Here is a 22,040-nt window from a genome sequence, read left to right on the forward strand (position 1 = left end):
GGAGAGGAAAAGCGCAAAGATGAAGGGCTGCAGTTCTGGATCTTCTGAAAGTCCAAGAAGGAAAAGTTCCAAAATTTGTGTGTCATTTTGTGGTTCCATGTGCTGTATGTGAATACCAGGAAAGAGAAAAATAACACAGCTCATTTGGGTCTCAGGTCCTTTTCGAACATCCTCTGTGCCATCTCTGATTGGGAACTCCTATTTTCTCTGCCCTCTTCTCAATATACTGCACATTCTACAATTTTCATGAACAATCCTTTCATGGATTGTAATTAATGAAATTAAATTGAGTTAAAACCATGTTCCTGGTATTGTTTAGACAGTGGCCCCTTCAATATAAATGCTCCTACAATCCAATCCTGAAGATGGAGTATTAGTAGATTGGTTAGTTCAAATAACACATCTCAAATAAGATTCTTAAAATATATGCCACAAATAAAGGACACAAAATTGGAGAGAGATGTAAACATTACCGAATGTGTACATGGTTTGCAACAGCTCATGGAATTCCATAAACATGTATGAGTTAAAATAAAACAAACAAAATCAGCATTCCTGTAACATATACAGTGTCCCTGCTGTGAATCAAACATGGACAGGTGAAAGGAGAGGAGGTGGAGGTGCTACTTCTATAGGGGTGAAAGAAAGACAGGCAAAATGTTGGCATTTGAAGATTTGTGGAGGAGGAGGGTTCCCCTGAGGCTGTCTGCAGAAGCCTTGGCTGTGTGCAGGATCCCACCAGGAGGTGAGAACCCTGCACTGGCCCTAGGGTAGGGTTTGCTGCAGACACCCAAGATACAAAGGAAGCCCTCCAGGCAGCCAGGAGAGCACGTTGGAGGTGGAGAGCTTGGTGGAGAGCTGAATGTTGAAGGAGGAGCTGGCCTCTAGCACAGCAGAGGTGTTCACTTTCTCAAGAAGCGGGGGTCTTTGGACCCCTGCAGTTGTGTCCCTTTTGCTTTGTTTTAAGCAGCTTTGTTGAGGTGTAGTTGATTAACGAAGAAATGCATGTGTCTACTGTGTGAGGATGGATATATTTAGACAGAGCAAACCCGTGGTCCCATCACCACCTTCCATGTTCCAGACACAACCAGTGATTCCCAGAGTCTCCTTGTGTCCCTTCTGGTTTTTATTTCATTTTTCTTGACCTAAGAACACTTAACATAAGACCTACCTAACAGCAATTTTGTACACACACAGTGGCCTATGGTTAGCATTTGGCAGTTTGTCATGGAGTAAGCGTCAGAAACCCATCACCTTATGTAAGTCTAACTATCCCATTAAAACAACTCGTCTTTCCCTCCTCCACTACTCCATCACCCCTCTTGTATTCTGGCATCCATGAGTTTGAGTATTTTAGGTATTTAAGTGCAATCATGCATTAGTTTGATTTCAAAAGCATTTGGAGAATCAAATTGAGTTCCTCCTGATTTCTCTCTGTGGGTTAGGATGTCATGTGTCTGTATTGTGAGAGTCACAATTTGGTCAGAGAAGGGCTGTATAAGAAAAGGTCCTGGTGTGAATATAGATTGTGTACAACCATAGAAATGAAAAGTTGTACTCCATTTGTGTACAATTAATCAAAATGTCTCCGTAATATAACAAAAATATTTTAATTATAAAGATAAAAAAAGAAAAGGTCCTTCCAGGTCAATGTTCCTGATAAGCACAGATGGAAAAATACCCACCAAAGTACAATAAACAACTCATTCAACAGCAAGTTAGAAACGTTATTCCTGCCACAACCACCACCTCTCTGAGATGTATTTAGAGTTTTTCTTTTTTAGTGTCTTGTATTGAATTCACTGTGGTGTATTCATATATGTACATATGGAAGTTTGGGAGAGGGAAGATGGAAGTGCTGGGACCAATTAGAACAAACTAAACTCCATGATCTTGTGAGTATGTTAAAATATATCCTAATGTTGTATATAGCAAAAAGGAATCCATAAAAAATAAAGAAATAAAAAAAGAAGTTTTATGCCTCTTTTCGAATGTAGAAGCTCAAAAACAGCCGCTCTGAGGACTGCTCACTCTGCAGCAATCTGTAGGCTCCTGCTCCCAAGGGAGTTACGGCACAGATGCACTTATTTAACTGTTGTCTGTGGTGTATGGTGGCACAATATAAAAACCAAATGAGCAAAGATCTTACCTGCATTGTTCATTTTGTGTTTTCATAAATTGGGTATTTATATAGAAATATAACGTGCAAGAATTTAAGAGTTTGTACAATATACAGAGTGATCAGGTTTATAAAATGCACTCAAAATAACTGCATGAAATGAATTTCAATGAGAATCTAAAATAAATTCTCAAGAAAATAGCAATCATTTAATCACATCAACCTGGGTCTCTATGTCAAGATTTAATTGACAAAGAAAAATGAAATAATAACAACAGATATTTTTAGGAGCAAGGAAGAAACAATCTAATGTTATAAGATGACAGAAAATGTGCTTCAGACATGGAATACAGTAGCAACAGTAATGAAATTCATAAAAGTGATTAATGTATTCTTACCTTCCATGTGAGCTGGACACATTATATGCATGATCATTCTTATTCCTCCCAGGAACCCCAAGAAACCAATTTTTATGCCTATTGTGAAATAAGGGGATTCCCCCAAATACACTGATATTTGTATGGATAAAGATATGCTTAAAATTGATGTGGGCAATATTTTGTTAAATGCAAAATAATGTGTTCTATGAGGGCTGGTTTGTAGCTTAGTTGTAGAGCACTTGCCTAGCACGTGTGAGGCACTGTGTTTGATTCTCAGCACTGCATATACATAAATAAAAAAAGGTCCATTGACCACTAAAAAATATTTTTAAAATTATTCCACAAGATGGTAGGAGATGATTGCTCTTTATAAAAAGAGAACCAATCAAAATTGGCAAAACTGCCATAATAAGAAAAAGCAGCCATGGAAGAAGACAGCAACAGGTATAAAAGGCAATTTATGGATATAAGGATGCACTCTCTGAACTTACAGGTGAGGTGATGATGAATATTCAATGTGACTGGCAGATTTGCTCATACAAAATCCATGAAGTCTCACATATCCCTCTTTCAAAACATGTCTACACATGTACAAGAGAGCTAGATGGCAAGGAGAAACCTTAGTGGAGCAGACTTCCAGTTCTTCCTTTGAGATTCAAAAGGTAAAAACAGAACCCATGAAAACAAAGAGCTGGCACAATTTGGAATTGCAAAGAGAGGGGAAAAGCTAACAAATTTCAAAATTGATTTAGCAACAACAGTAGTAAAATATTTCAGTGTGTAGCCCTTAGTTTTCCCTTTACCTGATAAATAACGTGTATTTGTTTTTCATGTGAAGTCCCTGCAGGAGAGAAGGGATTGTGAAATGTATGTCTCATGAACTGTTACTGTAAAGAAGGATTCCTGGGCAGAGCATTACTCTGATCTTTGTAATGAATAGAGAAACAGGCTCGAGTAGACTCCTTGATCAAAACAAAGGAGGAAAAGACCCCAGCTTCATGCATGTCCCTCCAGCCTAATACACAATTTTGTTTCTCCTTGATGGAGAAGCTCCTTGGATATGGTCCAATTATGTAGGAAACACTGTATGCCACCTCCTCATTCAGTCCAATCCAGCTGCACCTCCACTCCTGTCAGCAATGATCTGCACACTGCAGAGTCTGAGATAAACACACATTGAAACACATTCAATATATTGCAAGTTAGTTAGTCAAAGATGCAGACAGATATGGTGACTTTGAATTCTGGTCTGGCTTGGTGCTCCGGGGACCACAAGTATTATTTGTCAGCTTCCACTCTTGCTGAACCTTTCATACAATACCTACTGGGCTCTCAGACTCACCTGGATGGGGTCTCTGAGAAGAATCCCCCAGTAGAAGACTGGATTCCTCACAGGTTGATCGATGATGGAGAATGGAACTCTGTTCCCTGATAAGCTGGTCTGAAGGAGTGAAGCACTGGTACCTAGCCTAACTCAGGACTCAGAAGAAATGACCAGGTCCTGTTCAATTCAAGACTGTATCCACTGAGGGACATCAGAGGGTCTATTATATCTACCCACGTCTGCTCATTCGGTACATTACCTCCACTTACCTCAGTCCCTGAGCACCTGATTTCCCTGTGGGACACTGGTCAGAGCAGAAGGAACTTCTTTCTGTACATTCTATATACCCAAAACATCTGGTTAGAAATCCAATCTCCCTTGTTCCTTCTCCATGATGTCTCTTGCCTTCTAGAAATCTAACCTCCCTAGTACTTTTGACACATTCTTATTCATAATCTCCTCCAAATTCAGAGGTACCTGACTTTTAGTCTTTGGAAACCCAAAGCGCTGGCTTGTAGAGAGGACACATCTCCTGACGTCTTCAGAAAATGGCTACTCCCCCTTCATCGAGAGAGAAGACTGTATTCATTTGTATAAAACCATCGGAAGTTACCATAACCCTTACTTCCTCATGTTTTTTACAGAAGAGGTAAGAATGTTCATGCTTGGAACACAAGTTCACAATTGTCATTAATGAAAAGTTTGATAATGATAAAGGATATACTTAGATATAGTTTGTTCTGTTATACAGCACTGGGGCTGGGGTCCAGCAACAGTCAAGTGTAGGCTTTCTGAAGTCTTCTCCACCCTGAGCACCTCCACCCACCTCAGTTCTGATCTTAGGTGTCAGATGTGGACCCAACTGGCTTAGCTTCTACCTGAACAAGTTCACGCTTGCCCTCATCTATGCCCTTCATGAAAGGAAATCAAGCTCCTCATACAGAAACTTGATACATTTCCGCTTCTCCATGGAGCTTCTGAGTGAACTAAGTTGTAGGTTAAAGCTCACTGGACATGACCTGCTCAGAGCAGATACTCCACAGACAGCAGCCATGTGACCATCACCTTGCTCCTCATTGACTCAGGTCACTGTGACATCACAAGGTTTTCCTGGCATAGGAACAGAGTTCAGCATTGACCTGCTCCTGGGAGATGGGGAGTGGGGAGTGGTGTGGAGGGGATGTTGTTCCAGAACATAGATGGGCAGCTCTGATCCTGAGTTCACTACCCTGTGCTGTGTTGGAATCATGGGCACCATCTCTGACCCACTCATGAGGGCTCCAAGTAGCCACAGTAAGGGTTTTGGACGATTTCCATCTGTTTTACTATGGTCAACTCTTGAGAATGTCTCTAAAGAGGATGTTTCTTGGTTCATTGAAATTTTCATTATTTTCTCATCTGAGGGTGTGGATGCCTGGGAGCTGGGGGTTGCTGTTTCCTGCTCAGTTCTATAACATCCGTTGCTAGCCCAGGAAAAGATAAACATCCAGAATGCAAAGTAGGACTCCTACTGAAAATCTATTACCCTCACATCATCTTAATGTCAAAAACTGGTGAGTTGGGCACTGTTTGGAGTACTTGCTTTTGAACTCTAAGTAATTTCATCATCCAAATTGTGACCTACAGAAAGGAAAGGTAATTTTTAAAAGAGAAAAGTTGGACTTCATTAAAATTGTGTAAGATTGCTGGTGTGGTGGTGCCCATCTGTAATCCTAGTAGCTGAGGAGGCTGAGGCAGGAGTCTCACAGATTCAAAGCCAGCCTCTGCAACTTAATGAGGCCCAAAGCAAGTGAGCTATTGGAAGCCATGTATAAATTATGTTTTGTTTGAGGAAGCATAAGGCAGGGAGGCTACTTTTCTGGGAACTCCTCCGTGAAATTCCCCGGTTTGAGAAAGCCCAGATCATGCTGGGGCCCTGTCTTATCTCGCAGTCACAGGTTCAAACACAGCTGCCCAGTGTTGGTCATAAGCTGCCAAGTCCAAAACAGGCTGTTTCCCCAACTCTTACCCTGTTTTCCTAAAGAAGCTGCTTACTGCTTCCCTTTGGTGTGTTCCATTATAAATAGAGCATGTGTGAGCTTTTCTCTTTGTCATGATCAGATCCATTGAGTCTCTCCCTCCCCGTCTATGTCCCCTGCTTTTGAATATATGATTCTTGTCTTTGTCTTTACTTTTTAATATTTCTTATCTGGCTTTTATTTCCAGTCGAACCATGCCTCCAATTGTCACCCACTCCTTCCACACCCAGGACACAGGCATAATCCTGTTTGAAAATAAAAAAAATAAAAAGTACTCAGGAATGTGTTTCAGGGATTAAGTCACCCTGGGTTTTATCTCTGGTACCAAAAGCATTTTATAAAAATTGCTTATCAAAGGATAGAATGAATAAGTGTAAAGGGAAGGTACTGATTAGAAACGAACACATGAACATCCAACAAAGAATTTAATTTGTCGTACAAATTTAAAGAAAAAGATTCAAAATGCTCTTGATTGAAGACACCCTTTGTTACAGAATATTTATAAATTGTCAATAAGCACAATAGGCAAAGCAGCTCTATTTCAGTCCAGCCATGGAGACTGTGTCCAAACTATGAAGCACCCTGTTCCATCACCCTTGGTGATGCTTATCCAGGCACAGGGTCAGTAGTACTGTCACCATGAGGTCAGCAGCCTGCACAGACGTGCTCTCAGGACTCTCATGACCCTGTTCCTCAGGTTCTAGATGAAGGGGTTCAACATGGCAGTGACCAGGGCATACAGGATTGGGCAAACACCCCTGTCCAGGAGTCATGTGTCCACGTGGAGCTGAGCTGGACCCCCAGGCTGGTTCTGTAGAACAGGGGTAAACCAAGAGGTGGAACCACGGGTGGAAAAGACTTTATACTTCCCTCCTGCTGTTGAGACTGCCATGCACAAAAGACACAATTTAGAATAAGAGAGGGAAAAAGCCCACAATGCCTGTAACCATGTCCACCATGAACCTACTGATGAAGGTATCAGAGCAGCAAAGCTTGAGGACCTCAGGGTTTCACAGACATAGAGTGGGATTTCCACCTCTGTGCAGAAAGAAATCCTCTCTCCACTTCAGCTCTCAGGAAGGGCTCTCAGATTGCTCATGACCAGTTCAGGAGGAGTAACTGGGCACACAGCCTGGGGCTCATGAGGATGGTGTAGTTTAGGGTCAGCAGATGGTCCCAAAGCAGTCACAGGCCATCACAGAAATAAGTTGTCCAAGAGTCCAAAAACTGTGAAAAATCCGATCTGGGAGCTGCAGCCTGCATAGGTAATGGCCTTGCTAATAGAATGTTTGAATTAATGTCCTATGCTTTTTAGTTTGAGGTCGTTCCTTCTATCCTTTGTTTCTCTACTGTTTTGAACATGATTGAATGCTGGGTATTACCAAAGGCCTTTCCTGCATCTATTGAGATGATCATATGATTTTTGTCCTTAATTCTGTCAAATGTCTATTGAGCACCAGTGTACAGGAAAATAGTCCCTGCACTCATTGTGTTTCTACCCTTTTATGGGCTGAATATTTCTGTCCTCTAAATTTTTTTGTTGAGATCCTAGCTCCCTGTGGACCCAGTTGGGCAGATCATTTAGCCATTCTGAGTCTCACTTGTATAAATGTAGAATGAGGTTCCTAACAGTAGAGAAGACAAAGAAGGGACTTTTATCATCTTAGTACAGTGACACATGCATACCCATGTCTACAGCAGCACGATTCACAGTAGCCAAACTATGGAATCAGCCTAGTTGTCCATTAATGGATGATTGGATAAAGAAAATGTGTTATACATGCACAATGGAATTTTATTCAGCCATAGAAAAGAAAACAAAATTATACCATTTGCAGGAAAATAGATGAAACTAGAGTTCATCATGCTAAGTGAAATAAGTCAAACTCAGAAGGTCAAAATATGTTTTCTCTCATATGCATAAGTTGGGAAAAAGAAAAGGAAAGTTGGATCTCGTAAAAACAAAAGGGAGAACAGGAGAAAGTGTGGACAGTGAGGGGGTTGGGGGAACTGTGAGGAATGATGTTGGTCAAACCATATTGTTATATGGTGGGTGGGCGCAAATATGTATGCTATCATTATTTACAACTATAATACACCAATGAAATATGAGAACAAGAATGGACTTTTATAACAAGAGAATTCTGAAAAGTCAGTAATCTCAAGGAAAGGTGCACAAAAAGATCTAAATGTATTTCTGAATTGTTTACTGGTGAGTGGTTTATAAATGCAAGACTCAGTGGCAATTCTTAACTTCTGTTGTCAAAATGATTTTTAAAATTTATTTTGTAAAAGCTGCATGAACCCAAGTGTACTAGGGCTCATGATTATGTATCAAGGGACCATAGCTCCCTCATTAAGGAGAGGAATAGTAAATTTTCTAGAGATGCCAGGGGTTTGTCCCGAGCAAAAGCGAAAGCTTTTGGGACCCAGGGGAACTGCTCCAGGCAGGATCATGCATTTTAGACCTTGGTCAAAACTTTCAGTCAGCATTGGGATTTGTGTTAAGATTTGATCTTTGTGTTAAGGTTAGAAGGGTTCATGGAGGAGAAATAAGACTCATTCCCTGGTCCCTAGGGAACAGAGGATCATCAAGATCAAATCCCCTTTGGTGCAGAGCAAGGTCTCACTGGGAACCATGTCTCAGACTTGGAATAAGAAGAGGGAAAGTGTCCAATGAGCAGACACACAGGGCTGAAGCTACTCCCTGCTGGTGTCCTCTGTGAACTCTGCATTGATTTAGATGGGCCTTGGCTGCACCCCAACATAACTTCAGTCTGCATCATCAAAGAGAGGAATTTGGACGTCACATTGAGACCTTCCATTCTGAAGACCCATCTGGGTAAGTCTGAGGGCCAGGTGGGTGCTGCAGGAAAACTTTTCAGAGTCATGAACATTTACATAAGGTCACCTCAGAGTCAACCCAGCCTCACCCAGTGTTAAGAGGTTGTGGTGGTTAATTGTTGGTCTGCTTGATTAATTATTTGATGTGTTTATTTAACAGGCAAAAAAAAAATAGGAAGGGAAAAGTATGGAACACTGGCCTCAGCAGTGCATGGGTCATGCTGACCATGGAATGACCTGGAATCTCAGCTGGAGTTGGAAGTGAGAAGCTTGAAGCCTTTTCCAAGTAAGAACTTGTCCAAGGACATTTACAATTAATTTGGTGGAAATCAGAATTACAGCATTGTCTGTGGAGGGATGGATGTAGAGAGGGGAGGGCAGTTTTGTTTCTGATGGAGCACCATTTTGGTTGGCTTATTATTTTTATATATCCATTTGTCTGTTGCTCTGAACATTTCAATGGTTTTGTTTTCCAATTTGTTATATCTCTACTGACTTTTGGAGTGAAAATTTAGCCAATTAAATATCTCATTTTGAGCCAAGTATGGTGACTCATGTTCATAATCCCAGCCACTCAGGAGGCTGAGGCAGGAGGATGCCAAGATCAATGCCCTGTCTCAAAACAAAAAAAATAAAAATGACTGGGAATGTAGTGCAGTAGTAAAGTGCCCCTGGGTTCAATCTTAAGTATTCCCCACAAAAAGTATCTAATTTTATTCAGTGAAATATGTCTAAGTTTTTACTTCTGGGGTTCTTGCCTTATTTAACATATTTTTTCAGCTGTGAACTTTATACATAATTTTCCTGATTGCCTCTAAAGTGTATTTATTACTTGATACTGTGGTCTTCACTTCCTCTGAATTTTTGTAAGGAATGTGAATTAGGAAACCAACTCAATTTTCCTAAAGATAGCCAGTGAATCACATCCTTGTCTTGGTTTCTGTGTTCACATGCACCGAGGCAGAATTTCTGATCCATCCACCAAATGAGCTTCTCCCTGTGCCACACATTCAAGGAGCATTATGTGTTATGCCCCTTTATGCCCAGGTTTGTGCCAACTTAGTTATTAGTTCATCATGACGGCATAGAAGTGTTGATATTATGCATCTTCTTTTATTTAGTGCTTGATGCTGTGTTCAGTTTTGCTAGTGCATTTGTTTTGAGGTCACTCAGCTCAACCTGCTTCTACTTCCCCACTACTCTTTCTTGGGTCACTTCTCTCTGGTTTTATCCTATGGAATGGGCACACATCCACACACTGCTGTGAGACAGAAAGGTGAGTGAAGCAGCTGAAGTCTGCCCTCTTGGATCCTGTTCCATGCTTACAAAGACAGTCGGTTCCTGGAAATAGCTGTGTATGTGCTGTGCTGTGTAGGGATGAGTCACAGGCAGGATTGTATTCAGTGTAAAATGGTGAGCGTCGTGACGTGTACAGGATTTTATAGAAAATTGCCTTGGCATCTTGGCAGAAGACCACAACCAGGACTAGAGTGTGCCCGTTGGATTTGTTGAAAGAGTTCACAACAGAAAGCCCAAGAATAACCCACATAGTAAATGTCACCAGAAAATGGGGGGAAGTCCTGCCTCTGCTGCTGGCCATACAGTGACCTGTTGGTATTAAGTTTTCTGTGTCTTGCTTATTTCACAGAATGAGGAATATCAACTGGTTTGCACTGTGGAAGCTAAAAAGTTGATCCAGAAAAGCATGAACTAGATGGGGAATACTAAGAAGTAATAATGGGGAAATTCCAATTAACAGGTATAACATTATAGTCACACCACAGGAATAAAGTTTGGAATCTATTGCACAGGTGGTGCCTACAGTTGGCAGTAATGTTCATTTCAGAATAAATGGAAAGGAGGATTTTAATCATTCTCAGTATGACCAAATAATAAATATTTGAGGTGATCGATATCCAATTACCCCAATTTGATTATTATGGAATATATATATGTAGAGAAACTTCATGACATACCACATAAGGTTGTGCAATCATTATGTGTCAGTCAACAATGCAATAAATCATCAAAAAACCAATCATTGAAATCAATGTCGAATGTCACAGAAACAAATTCTCTTCTAATATTTAAAATGCAAATACCCATATTTTATTGCTTTTTTATATTTAGCATTTTGAATTTCTGCTGCATTATTCCCCTCACACTGTTTTACTTGCATGAATATTCTGCCTGTAAATGCCTTGGACCAAATAGTTATTATTATTTCCTTTGACTTTGAGGAATTGGCCTTGCTGTTTTGTGCATCTTTCCTAGTCCACCAGGGGTGTGATTGTAGTTGGAGGCTGCCAGAAACAGGGAGTGTTTTCTTCCATACACTCTCTTGGGTACTGAACTCATTGGGATTTTCCCCCTCAAGTCTTTTAATTTTTCGCTATTTGAGCAGATTTCTCATATTACTTTAAATACAGGGTAGAAAATGGCTATGCCAAAAGGATCGTGCAGGTTACGTGTATATGGGAGACATTCAAACTGGAATTTCTGGGTACCAGTCTTTTCTTGTCACCGTTTCCTTTTCTGAGTGTTTTTGTTGGTGCATTGTAGTTATGCATAGTTTCGGGGTCTTTTGGTTCATTTTGACATAGTCACACATGCATGAATGTAATTTGCTCCATTCCAGGCCCCAGCACTTCCTGTGTCCTGCCCCATTCCCCTGTCTCTATCCTACTGATCTTCCTTCTGTCAACTTATTGTTCTTTCTTATTTATTATTTTGATTCATTGTACACAAATGGGGTACAACTGTTGTTTCTCTGGTTGTTCACAAAGTAGTTGGTGCTTTATGGATATACATAAAGGTGGAGCTGGGTACCATCTTGTACCCACTTTGCAGAATGATGCATTGATGCAGACAGCTTGCCTGGCGTCCATTCCTTTGAATAGTGAGACTGGGTATGAGAGGCACAGACCCAGGAGAGCAGGACTTCTGGTGTGTTTTGGGGATTGTGTGTTTGTGTGCACCTGCCTATAAAGGTGAGAGCAGGTTTCAGAAAAGGGGACCCTGGATTCAACATATTCCAAAAGGTAACATGTACCACAGAGGTCAGGACTTCAGGCAGCAGATGGTAATAAACTGTGATTACATTTCAGTCCACACAGTCACCTTGTCAGCCAGCTTCATGAAAGGCCCTGCAGGAGACCTGGACAAAGTCTCTTTGGGTCGTGAACCTTCAGCAAGATCGAGGCTGCTTTGTTGTTCATTCTTGTCTGATACCAGCTCAGGTCTGCCTCTCTTTGCTCTTGTGGACTTTGACCATCTTAAGCAGACACCTTCCTCAGTGACTTTGCACTGTCCATTCCTCCAGTCAGCCACAGGCTTCTGCAGACAGTGGCTCCCACCCTGTCTTCCTGGAGGTCTCTTTCCAAATGTCACTTACTGGCCTGTCTGGCCTGGACACCCAGTACAAAATGAGACCCCCACTCTACCTTCTCCTTCACAGCAGTTTCTTTCTTTCATAGTAATGTAGCATTGCACTTGCCACACAATCATTTACTTACCTCCTTGGGTTTGCTTGTGTTACTTCTCCATCATCAGATGTTAGGAATACTTGCTTACTGAACCCTGATCCATGATGGCCTAGAGAGTCCCAGGAACGTGGTCATCCCTGAATTAATTTCCTTTAATGCATGAAATAAATACAAATTATTGTATAGATAATCTACTGGGGAAAGGATGAGGGTGAGACTGGGATTCCAAGTCAGAGATGGTAAAGGATCCCCTAAAGGGAGCAGAGTCATACAGAAACACAGGAATTGTGTCTGTAATGTGAAATGGAAATGAAAGAACATGTGCAAGTTAATCTGTGAAATTATACCACCTTCTTCTCACTTTCATTTCAGTTACAAGAACCACATCGGGACAAGAGAATCAGACATGGATTTTAGAATTCCATCTTCTGGGAATTCCAGAGGACTCCAGAATGCAGCCTTATTCTTTGGGCTCTTCCTTCTCCATGTACCTGTTCACTATGCTGGGGTATCTGCTCATTATCCTGGCCACCGTCTCAGACTCCCACCTGCAAACACCTGTGTACATCTTCCTCTCCAACCTGTCCTTTACGGACATCTGCTTCACCTCCACCACTGTCCCAAAGATGCTGGTGAATATCCAGACAAGGAACAAGGTCATAACATATGAGGGATGCATCCTGCCAATATATTTTTTCATACTTTTTGGAGTTTTGGACAATTTCCTTCTGACTGTGATGGCCTGTGATCGCTTTATAGCTATGTGTCACTCTCTGCACTACAGAGTCATCAAGAACCACTGACTCTGTGTGTTACTGTGTTGGCATCCTGGATCACAGTGCCTTAAATACCATGTGGCAAAGCTTAATGGTGTTGTGGCTGTCCTTCACAGACATTGAAATCCCCCACTTTTTCTGTCAATCAGGTGGTCCAACTTGCCTGTTCTGACACCTTCCTTAATGACATGGTGATGTATATTGTATCTGTGTTGCTGGGAGGTGACCCCCTTGCTGGCATCCTTTACTCCTACTCCAAGATAGTGTCTCCATCCATAAAATCTCATCAACTTAGGGCAAGTACAAAGCCTTCTCCACCTGTGCATCTCACCTCTCCATGGTCTCCTTATTGTATTGCACTGGCCTTCATGTGCACATTAGTTCTGCTGCAGCCCATGGCCCAACTCCAATGCCACATCCTCAGTGATGCACAGTGTGGTCACCCCATGTTGAACCCCTTCATCTACAGTCTGAGGAATAAGGATGTAAAGAGAGCCCTGAGAAGGCTCTTTGGAGGGAAACTGTAGCAGGTTCAGAAGCCCATGCCCCTGACTGCAGGCAGCAAGCGTCAGAGCCAGAGTTGGGATTTCTGATGAGATTGGGCATGTGAAGCTTCCTCCTCCTATTGATTTCCTGCAATTTCACTCCTCTGAGTTCAACCTCTCTCTACCACTAACAACCCACTTCATTCAGTCTCCCACTTTCCATGATCTCAACAGCTGTTCACTTTGTCTATTTTCTAAATTCTTCCAAACTTTGAACAAGAAACCTTTGGAAATTCCCATTTATGTCATAGGAGGGAAAGAATTTCTTATAAATCATTTCTTCCCTCTTGAATTACATTACATCAATGAATGATTCTTTGGTTTAACTGAAAAAATATTCCTGAGTTTGACTATGTGTATGTAGAAGTACAGCACTGGGCCCCTGAGGTGGATTTTGTAGTTTGTGGTAGATGGAAATATGTCACTGAAAGGCTTCTCCTTTGGTTTATCATTTCTCTATGTCAATGCTTTAACTGCTTCGCTTGGTAATCTGGACTTTAGTATAATGGAGTTGACTGTGACAGGTTACTGGGGTCATAAAATTAAATTTACAAATGTAAAGTCATCATATTCTAATATTTTTTGAAGTAGAATCTAGACATCATTTGGAGATCATCATTCTGCCTACTACAAGTTCTTTTCACAGTGATATTGGTTGTGTTCCGAGAGCCCTTGTATGGAATAATTGGCTGGACATGGTGGAGCACAACATTAAGCCAAGAGCTTGGAGGCTTAAGCTGCAGGATGGTTATTGTGAAGCCAGCCTTGCAAGTTAGGAAAACCCAGGTAAATAAATGAATAAATAAATGAATAAATAAATAAATAAATAAATGATCAGAGCACATAGCCCAGTGGTGGGTCAACTCCGGGATCAATCTCCAGTATGATGAAATGATAATAACCATAGCAACAAGAGCAACAATAATACACAGAAATCATTACATTCTTTAGAGTGAGTGCACACAGAATCTTTCAAAACTACACAAAAATAATGACATACAAAGACAATTTGCAGAGAAGAGCTAAAACTACCTACACCAGACTCTCACAGAGTTTCACAGATTCGCTCCTCAGAGAGAGGTCCCCAGAAAAGGACCTGCAGTATCAGGACCACCTTTATCAAATAAGAATGCAGACTTTCTGACACCATAGTAGACCTATGGTCTCAGTATTTGCTTCTGTACTTGACTTTTGGTAATTCTTCTGCTAATAAATGTTGTCTAGAATTGGATTTGATCACTTCTTCACTGTTGACATTTAGGGCTAGGGTAATTATTTGTGTAGGGAGCTGATGTGCAGTGCAGTAGATGGCTAGTACGAATGTTCAAACATTGCTAAATACATTGTTGAATATATGGAAAATATATGTAAGTGAAAACCAAAGGTCCATATACTTGAAGTGGAAGCATCGTGCCAGGAGTCAAATGAAGGTGTCAACGCTCCTTACAGTATAGCATTTGTCACCCCATTTTTTGACATGGAGATGGAGGTCACAGTAGTATCACTCTGTAAAATCAAATTCATAGAATAGAAGTTAAGAAAAATGAAGTTTCCCAGTTCCTATCCGGTATTAGGCTCCGGTTATGATGCATGAAGTGAACCAATCACATCGCATTCTAATAAATATTTTTAAGTTAAGTTTGAATGGGAGCTCTTAACTGGTCTTAAAAGTATAACTTAATGACAATTTGAGAAAGGACCAGGAAGAGAAGAAGTGTAATGCCCATAGTTTAGACAAAGGGAACACAGTGCTCACCCTTGTTAAAGAGGAGTGACTTTTCTGGGGTATTGGTGCTTTTTGCTCAGCACAGGTTCATGCCTAGAGAGACGTGAGCTCCAGTCAAGATGAGCTCATTAGTGTCAGACTTGGAAACACTTTCAGTCAAATGGGAGAAGATGTGCCAGGAGGCTGGACCTCTGGAAGACAAGTGGATCCATGGGGGAATAATAAAAACTAGGTTTACTTGACTATAAATGGTTCTCTTGGGAATAGAGAATCAGCAGGAAAATTATCCTGTCTTTCCAGGCCAGTATCCCTCAGGGGAATAAGAGGGAAATGAGTCTAATGAGCTGATATATGGAACTGTGACACTGCCGTGCTGTGGTCCCCCAGTGCACAGCCTTGTGATGGACAGGATGTGGTATGTCCTTTGAGCTCTTTGTTCTGCCTAGGAGCCCAGCACTTGACTCCTTCCTGCTGTGTTTTCTGGGGACAGAGACTCAGTCACCATCAAGCCCACCCAGGCAGGACCTTGCACTTCCACAGAGAGATCTTCTTCCCAGAGCTGGTCTCCAGGTGAGTCTGAGAGCTCAGTGGACACTGCAGGAGGGCATCAGAGGGAATGGAACCCAGAATTCTTTATCTGAGGTCAGTGGAGAGCCAGGCCAACCTAGCACAGAGCAGGGCTGCTGTGGCTGCTCACTGTCCTGATTGAGGATTTACTCACAAGGCTGCATTGATTCATGACACTTGGCTGAGAAGTGAACATTGCTTTGATTAACACAGGGTTCACTGCTGGCCATGAAATGGAGCTAACAGAGGCTGAAGAGAAGATGGGAGGGAGTCGTCCAGTGCTCCCAGAGAAAGAGCAGAGGTCCGAGGATCTCTGCAATTAAGGGAGTAGAGGAATAGGGATTCACTGCGGATGGTAAAACAGTGAAATTAGGGTGTATTTTGATGTGTGTGTACTTATGATGAAAAATATTTGATTACATTTATGTACCATCTACAAAATTCTGAGGAAGGATCTTGCAAATTCATATTATTATATATGTCCACAGGACACATATTGTTTAAAAATTTTTCATTTGTTCTAATTAGTTTTACATGACAGTAGAATGGATTTATACATTTTCATACATCATACATAATGAATAATAATCTCTCCATTTTCTGATTATATATATTGTAGGATCACATTGTTCAGGCCGTCATATATGTACATGATATATTAATATTTGTTTCACTCTACTATCTTTCCTTCCCCCAAACCACTTCCCCTCCCTTCACTCCCCTCTACCTAATATAATGTAACTATTCTTCCCTATCCCCCACCATCATTGCGAATTAGCAGCAGAATATCATTGGTTTTCGTTTTTTTTTTTTTTTTTTGGTTTGGCTTCAGAATTACTAAACTATGGAACTAGATGCTCTTAAACAAACAGGTGAAAGGATAACGAAAGGGTTATCTATGTATACACACACACACACATGAAGGGACGTACATTTTAACGTGTTAATATTGTCTCATTAAAAAGCAATTTAGCAGTTGGATAGAGATACACCTAGGAGACTTTGGAATGAATGGTTTATGTATCTGAGCCTGTGTCTGTGAGTTTTTTGAGCACTTACTTCTTATTACAGAGGGTCTATGCCAGTTTCACTGTTGTAACTGGGAGATTTTATCCCCAACCCATTTTCCAATGCATTTATTAAGAGATTGGTGAAGTTTCATTTTCCTTTGCAGACTGAGGGAGCTTGCTTAGCATCAACAAAGTCTTGGGTTTGAGACTCAACTCTGCCAACGGAAATGAAAAAAAAAACATATGAATAAATTGCCAAATGAAATTGTAAGACAAAAATAAAATCCATAAACTCATTGCATTAAAGAAAAAAGCAGTATACTTATATTAATTTAATCAATGATGTCATTCTCTATTCTGTAAGTTATCAGTCTCTTTTAAAGCTTTTCTTTGTGTAGTATGTGTACATACATGCTCCCATAATTTCTATGCAAATGCATGAAAAATTCCCCTGCACTCCTCACTGTTCTCTCATTTGGTGCACTGTTCTATCCTTAAGGTCCATCCACCTTCTCACTCTAATTCTTGTGGACTTTCTGCAGATGACCAGCTCAGTGCAGTTTAGGTATTTCTAAGGATGCACAGCATTTCATAATGAGGCTGTGCTACTCGAACTTTCCTTGCCTTTCATATTGGTTCTCACTAATTCAATATTATATCAATGTTTCAAAAAATACGTTGCTATTGTGAAGTTCAAACAAGTGATTCTCAACCAGAAGGGATGCTCCTCCCCTGACACAGAGCAAATTTCACAGACATTTTCAGCCCTCACTCAGTGGAGGGGTCATGAGAGCTCAGGGGTGTTGCTGACCCTCCCACAATGCACAGGCCAGCACCCGCCTCAGAGAATTAACTTGTCCCAGAATGTCAATATTCAGGAGATCAAGAGACCTTGAGTTAAGGAATTTCTATCCTTTTGGTATTTGTAGCTGACTTCAGATTATCTCCCTCATATGTGGTCCAGAGTCACATCTGTTCTACCTAATTTTGAGAGCACTCTTTGTCCTATCTGGTTAAAAATTCTAACCACAACCGATGAAACAGCTCTTCAGGAGCTTTTCTTAAGGATGGAGGTTGTGGATAAAATATTTCTTGCTGTTTCCTTAAACTATTACTGAGCTTGAGCAAATATTTTGGTGTTCCTTTACTGTTATTTGCCTTTTTTCTACCAGGATTGGTATTTTGAGTGATTTTTATGAATTATTGTTTCTCCATTGACTTCTCAGGTGGTACTTTTGACCATGAAAATTTTTCATATATTGTTTTTACTGGTACCTATCTGTCTTCATACATCTGAGTTTCTTGAATTACTAGGTTCTTGCAGACTTAGATTTTTATATAATTTGTAGATATTCACCTAAAATCAGTGGTGTGTTTTTACACATAGGTCTTATCTTCTCTGGTTACTGTTAACTTAAGTGAGGTAGGGGGCCAACTTCATTTTCTTCCAGGCAGACATTTATGCGAGCATTTATTCCACAATCTAATCTTCTACCAAATTGAAATGAAACTTTGTCATATATAAAATGTCCACATAAACTCAGACTAAATTCTTTATTCATTCAACAAATGATAGCTGAGAATTTATTAATTTCAGGTTATCATAGGAACATTATATGTTATATTCTGATATGCCAAAGCTTTTGTTGATTTAATTACTAATTCATGTTGATGTCTTGGACTTGCTCCTATTACTCTTGTTCCAGGTAGTTTTGGGTTTTGCATTGCAAAGGATGGAACCAGAGCCTTGGTCATGCTGACAAGTGCTCTGCTACTGAGCCACAGTGCCACCGGGTTTCTGCTAGCTTTTGAGGCTCCATTCAGCTTGTTGAATACAGTTGTTTGGGAGTAGTCCCATGGAACCTGGTTGCATTCTCATGAAGTTTTTGAGTTACACAACTTACTACTTTCTTACATTTTTCTCTAGTAATTGCAGATAGACTACTGCATCTTTGTGAAAATAGGAAGGTGAACAGAACCCATGAATTCTTTGCTCACCTGGTTTGGGTTTTACAAGGTCATAGACTGAGTACTGTGAAATGCATGTGTTGTAACAAAAGGCCCCAGTAATAGGAAGGAAGAAAAGGGACAGTACTGTCATGACATGTGTGGTTTAGCAAAGAATGACTGGAGAGACCTCTGCTTGTTGGATGAAGACCAGAACCAGGGTCAGAGTGCACCCGGGGGCTTTCTTAAGGAAAAAAGAAATTAAAATCCAAAGTCCAAGTGTGAGGAAGAGGACTCCTCAGTCACCATAGCAGTACCCATTGGTCAAGGAGGTCTGGAAGAGGCACAGGAAAAGCAAGAGTTTCTGCTTCTTAGAAACAAGACGAGATTTTCTTGTACTTTAAGGATCCTTCTGTGAATTGTTAGTTTATTCTCCTTAATCACTTTATCTTTGAGTCCTTTCTGTATCACTTGGAAATCATAAAGACATTGGTATTTCTGACTTTGGATGTGTTTATTTCTGCCCCTGTCTTATTTTTGCAGGGTGCCCAGGAGACAGACCCTGGGCTGGAACACACCCAGAACCAAGGGAGTGGTTTCTTCCTCCTGGTTTCTTGGGGACCATCTGGGTTTATTACCTCACTCCCCCACTCATGTGTCCATTTCATTCCACTATTTTTCTCCTTATTGACATTTTTCCATGTATGTGTTTCTTTAAACGCAGAGTGTAATCTAGCATTTACCGTGGCAGTATTGGCTGCATGCTTATGTGTCCATGAGAGGCTTACAAAATGGGGGTTCTGGCTGCCATTTCTGCATTAGGGGAAAGATAATTTAATCTGTCCAGCATGCATTGTATACACTAGGAGTCTAACAGTGTGGTGTGAAGATCAGAGGCCACAGTGGTGACAGTGTGTTGTGTGTGCATGTGTGTCGTCCTCAGGGCAGGGCTCTGGGACTCAGAAATTCCAAGGTGATGGTCAGTATGTAGATCAACTGAACAATAAAGGGTAGTATGTAGCATGTCCATTTCCATTCAATGGATGCTGGGAAGGAAGTTAATAATATGTGAAGGTGTAGTGGGGAGGAAGGCCTCCCTGTCTCAGGCAGATTCAGCTGCAGCAGGGAGGCCACCTCTTTCCTCAGCATCCTCTGACACCATCTCTGATCACTCTCCCTCTTCCTCATTGACCACTTCACACTGGCTGCTTGATGCCCTTGTGTTTCCTATACATTCTTCTGCCTCAGGGTTTTTGCACTGGGAATTCCTTCTGCCAGGTAGAAATGCCTGCTGGCCTGCTGGCTCCTGCTGGACCTCCTGAGAACTCTATTCAATTGTCATATTCTCTACTGAGCTTCTGGTCACATATTAAAAACAGCCCTGGAGCTGGGGGTGTGAGTCAGTGCGAGAGCCCTAGAGCACCTGCTTAGCATATACAAGGTCCTGGGTGAAATCCCCAGCAACACACACACACACACACACACACACACACACACACAAACACACACACACTCACACACACACACACACAAATACAACCTCTTTTCTGCTGTCTACATTATACCACCTTTTGTTTTTATAAGTGTTTCATCATCCTGCATGCTATATGATTATTTCTTTTTACAGTAGCTTTATTAAGTTACAATTAATTTTCAAAGAACCACACATATTTGTTGTGTATTATTCAGTAACTCGTCACATAGGATAATATATATGATAAATCATTTGCACAAAAAAGTAACATACCTATAATTTACCCCTGTGCATATGTTCTTTGCCCATCACTGGGATGTAGGAGCTGTGGTTGTTAAGGTCTGGATGGTACCTGGAATGAGGTCAGCAACCCACAAGTACTCTTCAATGGTAAGAATTATTTTCTCATTATTAGAGTGCAATGCATGAACTCTTGGGGAAAGGCTTAGAGTGAGACAGAAATTTCTCATGAATATTGGCACTACGGATTCCCTAGGATGACCAGACCCATAATACCACAGAAGTTAATTTATTTAAGGAAAAATAGAAATTGTGACATTTCAACCATATTGGTAGTGGCCATGTGTGCAAAAAGCAGTATTGTTATTTTTCTCTTTTCAGTAGTAACATCCACATCATGGAACCAGGAAACAATACAAGAATTTCAGAATTCCTCCTTCTGGGATTCTCAGAGGACCCAGCACTGCAGCCCCTCATCTTTGGGCTTTTCCTCTCCATCTACCTGGTCGCTGTGCTGGGGAACCTGCTCATCATCCTGGCCACAATCTCAGACTCCCACTTGCACACGCCCATGTACTTCTTCCTCTCCAACCTGTCCTTTGTGGACATCTGTTTGGTGTCCACCATCATCCCAAAGATGCTGGTAAACATCAAGACGCAGAACAAGGCCATTACCTACGGAGGCTGCATCACCCAGATGTGCTTTTTCTGGGTTTTTGTAGAGTTGGACAGCTTCCTCCTGGGTGTGATGGCCTACGACAGGTTTGTGGCCATCTGTCACCCACTGCACTACTCTGTCATCATGAATCCTAAGCTCTGTGGTTTGCTGGTTCTGGTGTGCTGGATTCTGAGTGTCCTGCATGCCCTGCTACAAAGCTTAATGGTGTTGCGACTGACCTTCTGCACACATTTAGAAATCTCCCACTTTTTCTGTGAACTCAACGAGGTGGTTCAACTTGCCTGTTCTGACACCTTCCTTAATGACCTGGTAGCATATTTTGCACTTGTGCTTATGGCTGTTTGTCCCTTTACTGGCATCCTTTACTCCTACTCCAAGATAGTGTCCTCAATCCGTGCAATCTCATCAGCTCGGGGCAAGTACAAAGCCTTCTCCACCTGTGTGTCTCACGTCTGCGTGGTCTCCTTGTTTTATAGCACAGGCTTTGGTGTGTACCTCAGTTCTGTGGCAACCCACGGCTCACACTCCAGTTCAACAGCCTCAGTGATGTACACTGTGGTCACGCCCTTGCTGAACCCCTTCTTGTACAGTCTGAGGAATAAAGATGTAAGGAGAGCCCTGAAAAGTCTCTTTGGAGGCAAAATATAAAATGATCCATTCTCTCTAGAAGCACATGCCCAGGAAGCAGAGCCCCAGGGCCACAGTTGGGGATCTTTGATAAGATGGTAGGTGTACAACTCTCTCCTCCTGTTTGCTTTCTGGAGTTTTCATCCCTTCATCCCAACCGGTCTGTACCTCCAACCTTCTTTATTAAGATTTGTGCTCTGATATCCACTAGATTTTAGCACTTAGGTTGTGTGATTCTCCACAATTATTCCAAATAATGTTTGGAAATATTTGGAAATT

General features: G+C 41.3%; 1 protein-coding gene across 1 annotated transcript; it reads left to right on the forward strand.

Moving 5' to 3' along the window:
• The first annotated feature begins 20,852 nt into the window (after positions 1 to 20,852).
• LOC124969509 (olfactory receptor 7A10-like) lies at positions 20,853 to 21,782 on the forward strand. Its single transcript, XM_047532475.1, has one exon. It carries the CDS (start codon positions 20,853 to 20,855, stop codon positions 21,780 to 21,782), a length of 930 nt encoding a protein of 309 aa, XP_047388431.1.
• The last annotated feature ends 258 nt before the right edge of the window (positions 21,783 to 22,040 follow it).

The sequence above is a fragment of the Sciurus carolinensis genome, chromosome 17, assembly GCF_902686445.1.
Source record: "Sciurus carolinensis chromosome 17, mSciCar1.2, whole genome shotgun sequence".
NCBI lineage: Eukaryota > Metazoa > Chordata > Mammalia > Rodentia > Sciuridae > Sciurus > Sciurus carolinensis.

Coding starts and splice junctions, on each gene's coding strand:
- LOC124969509 (XM_047532475.1), top strand. CDS start 20,853: ATGGAACCAGGAAACAATACAAGAATTTCAGAATTCCTCCTTCTGGGA.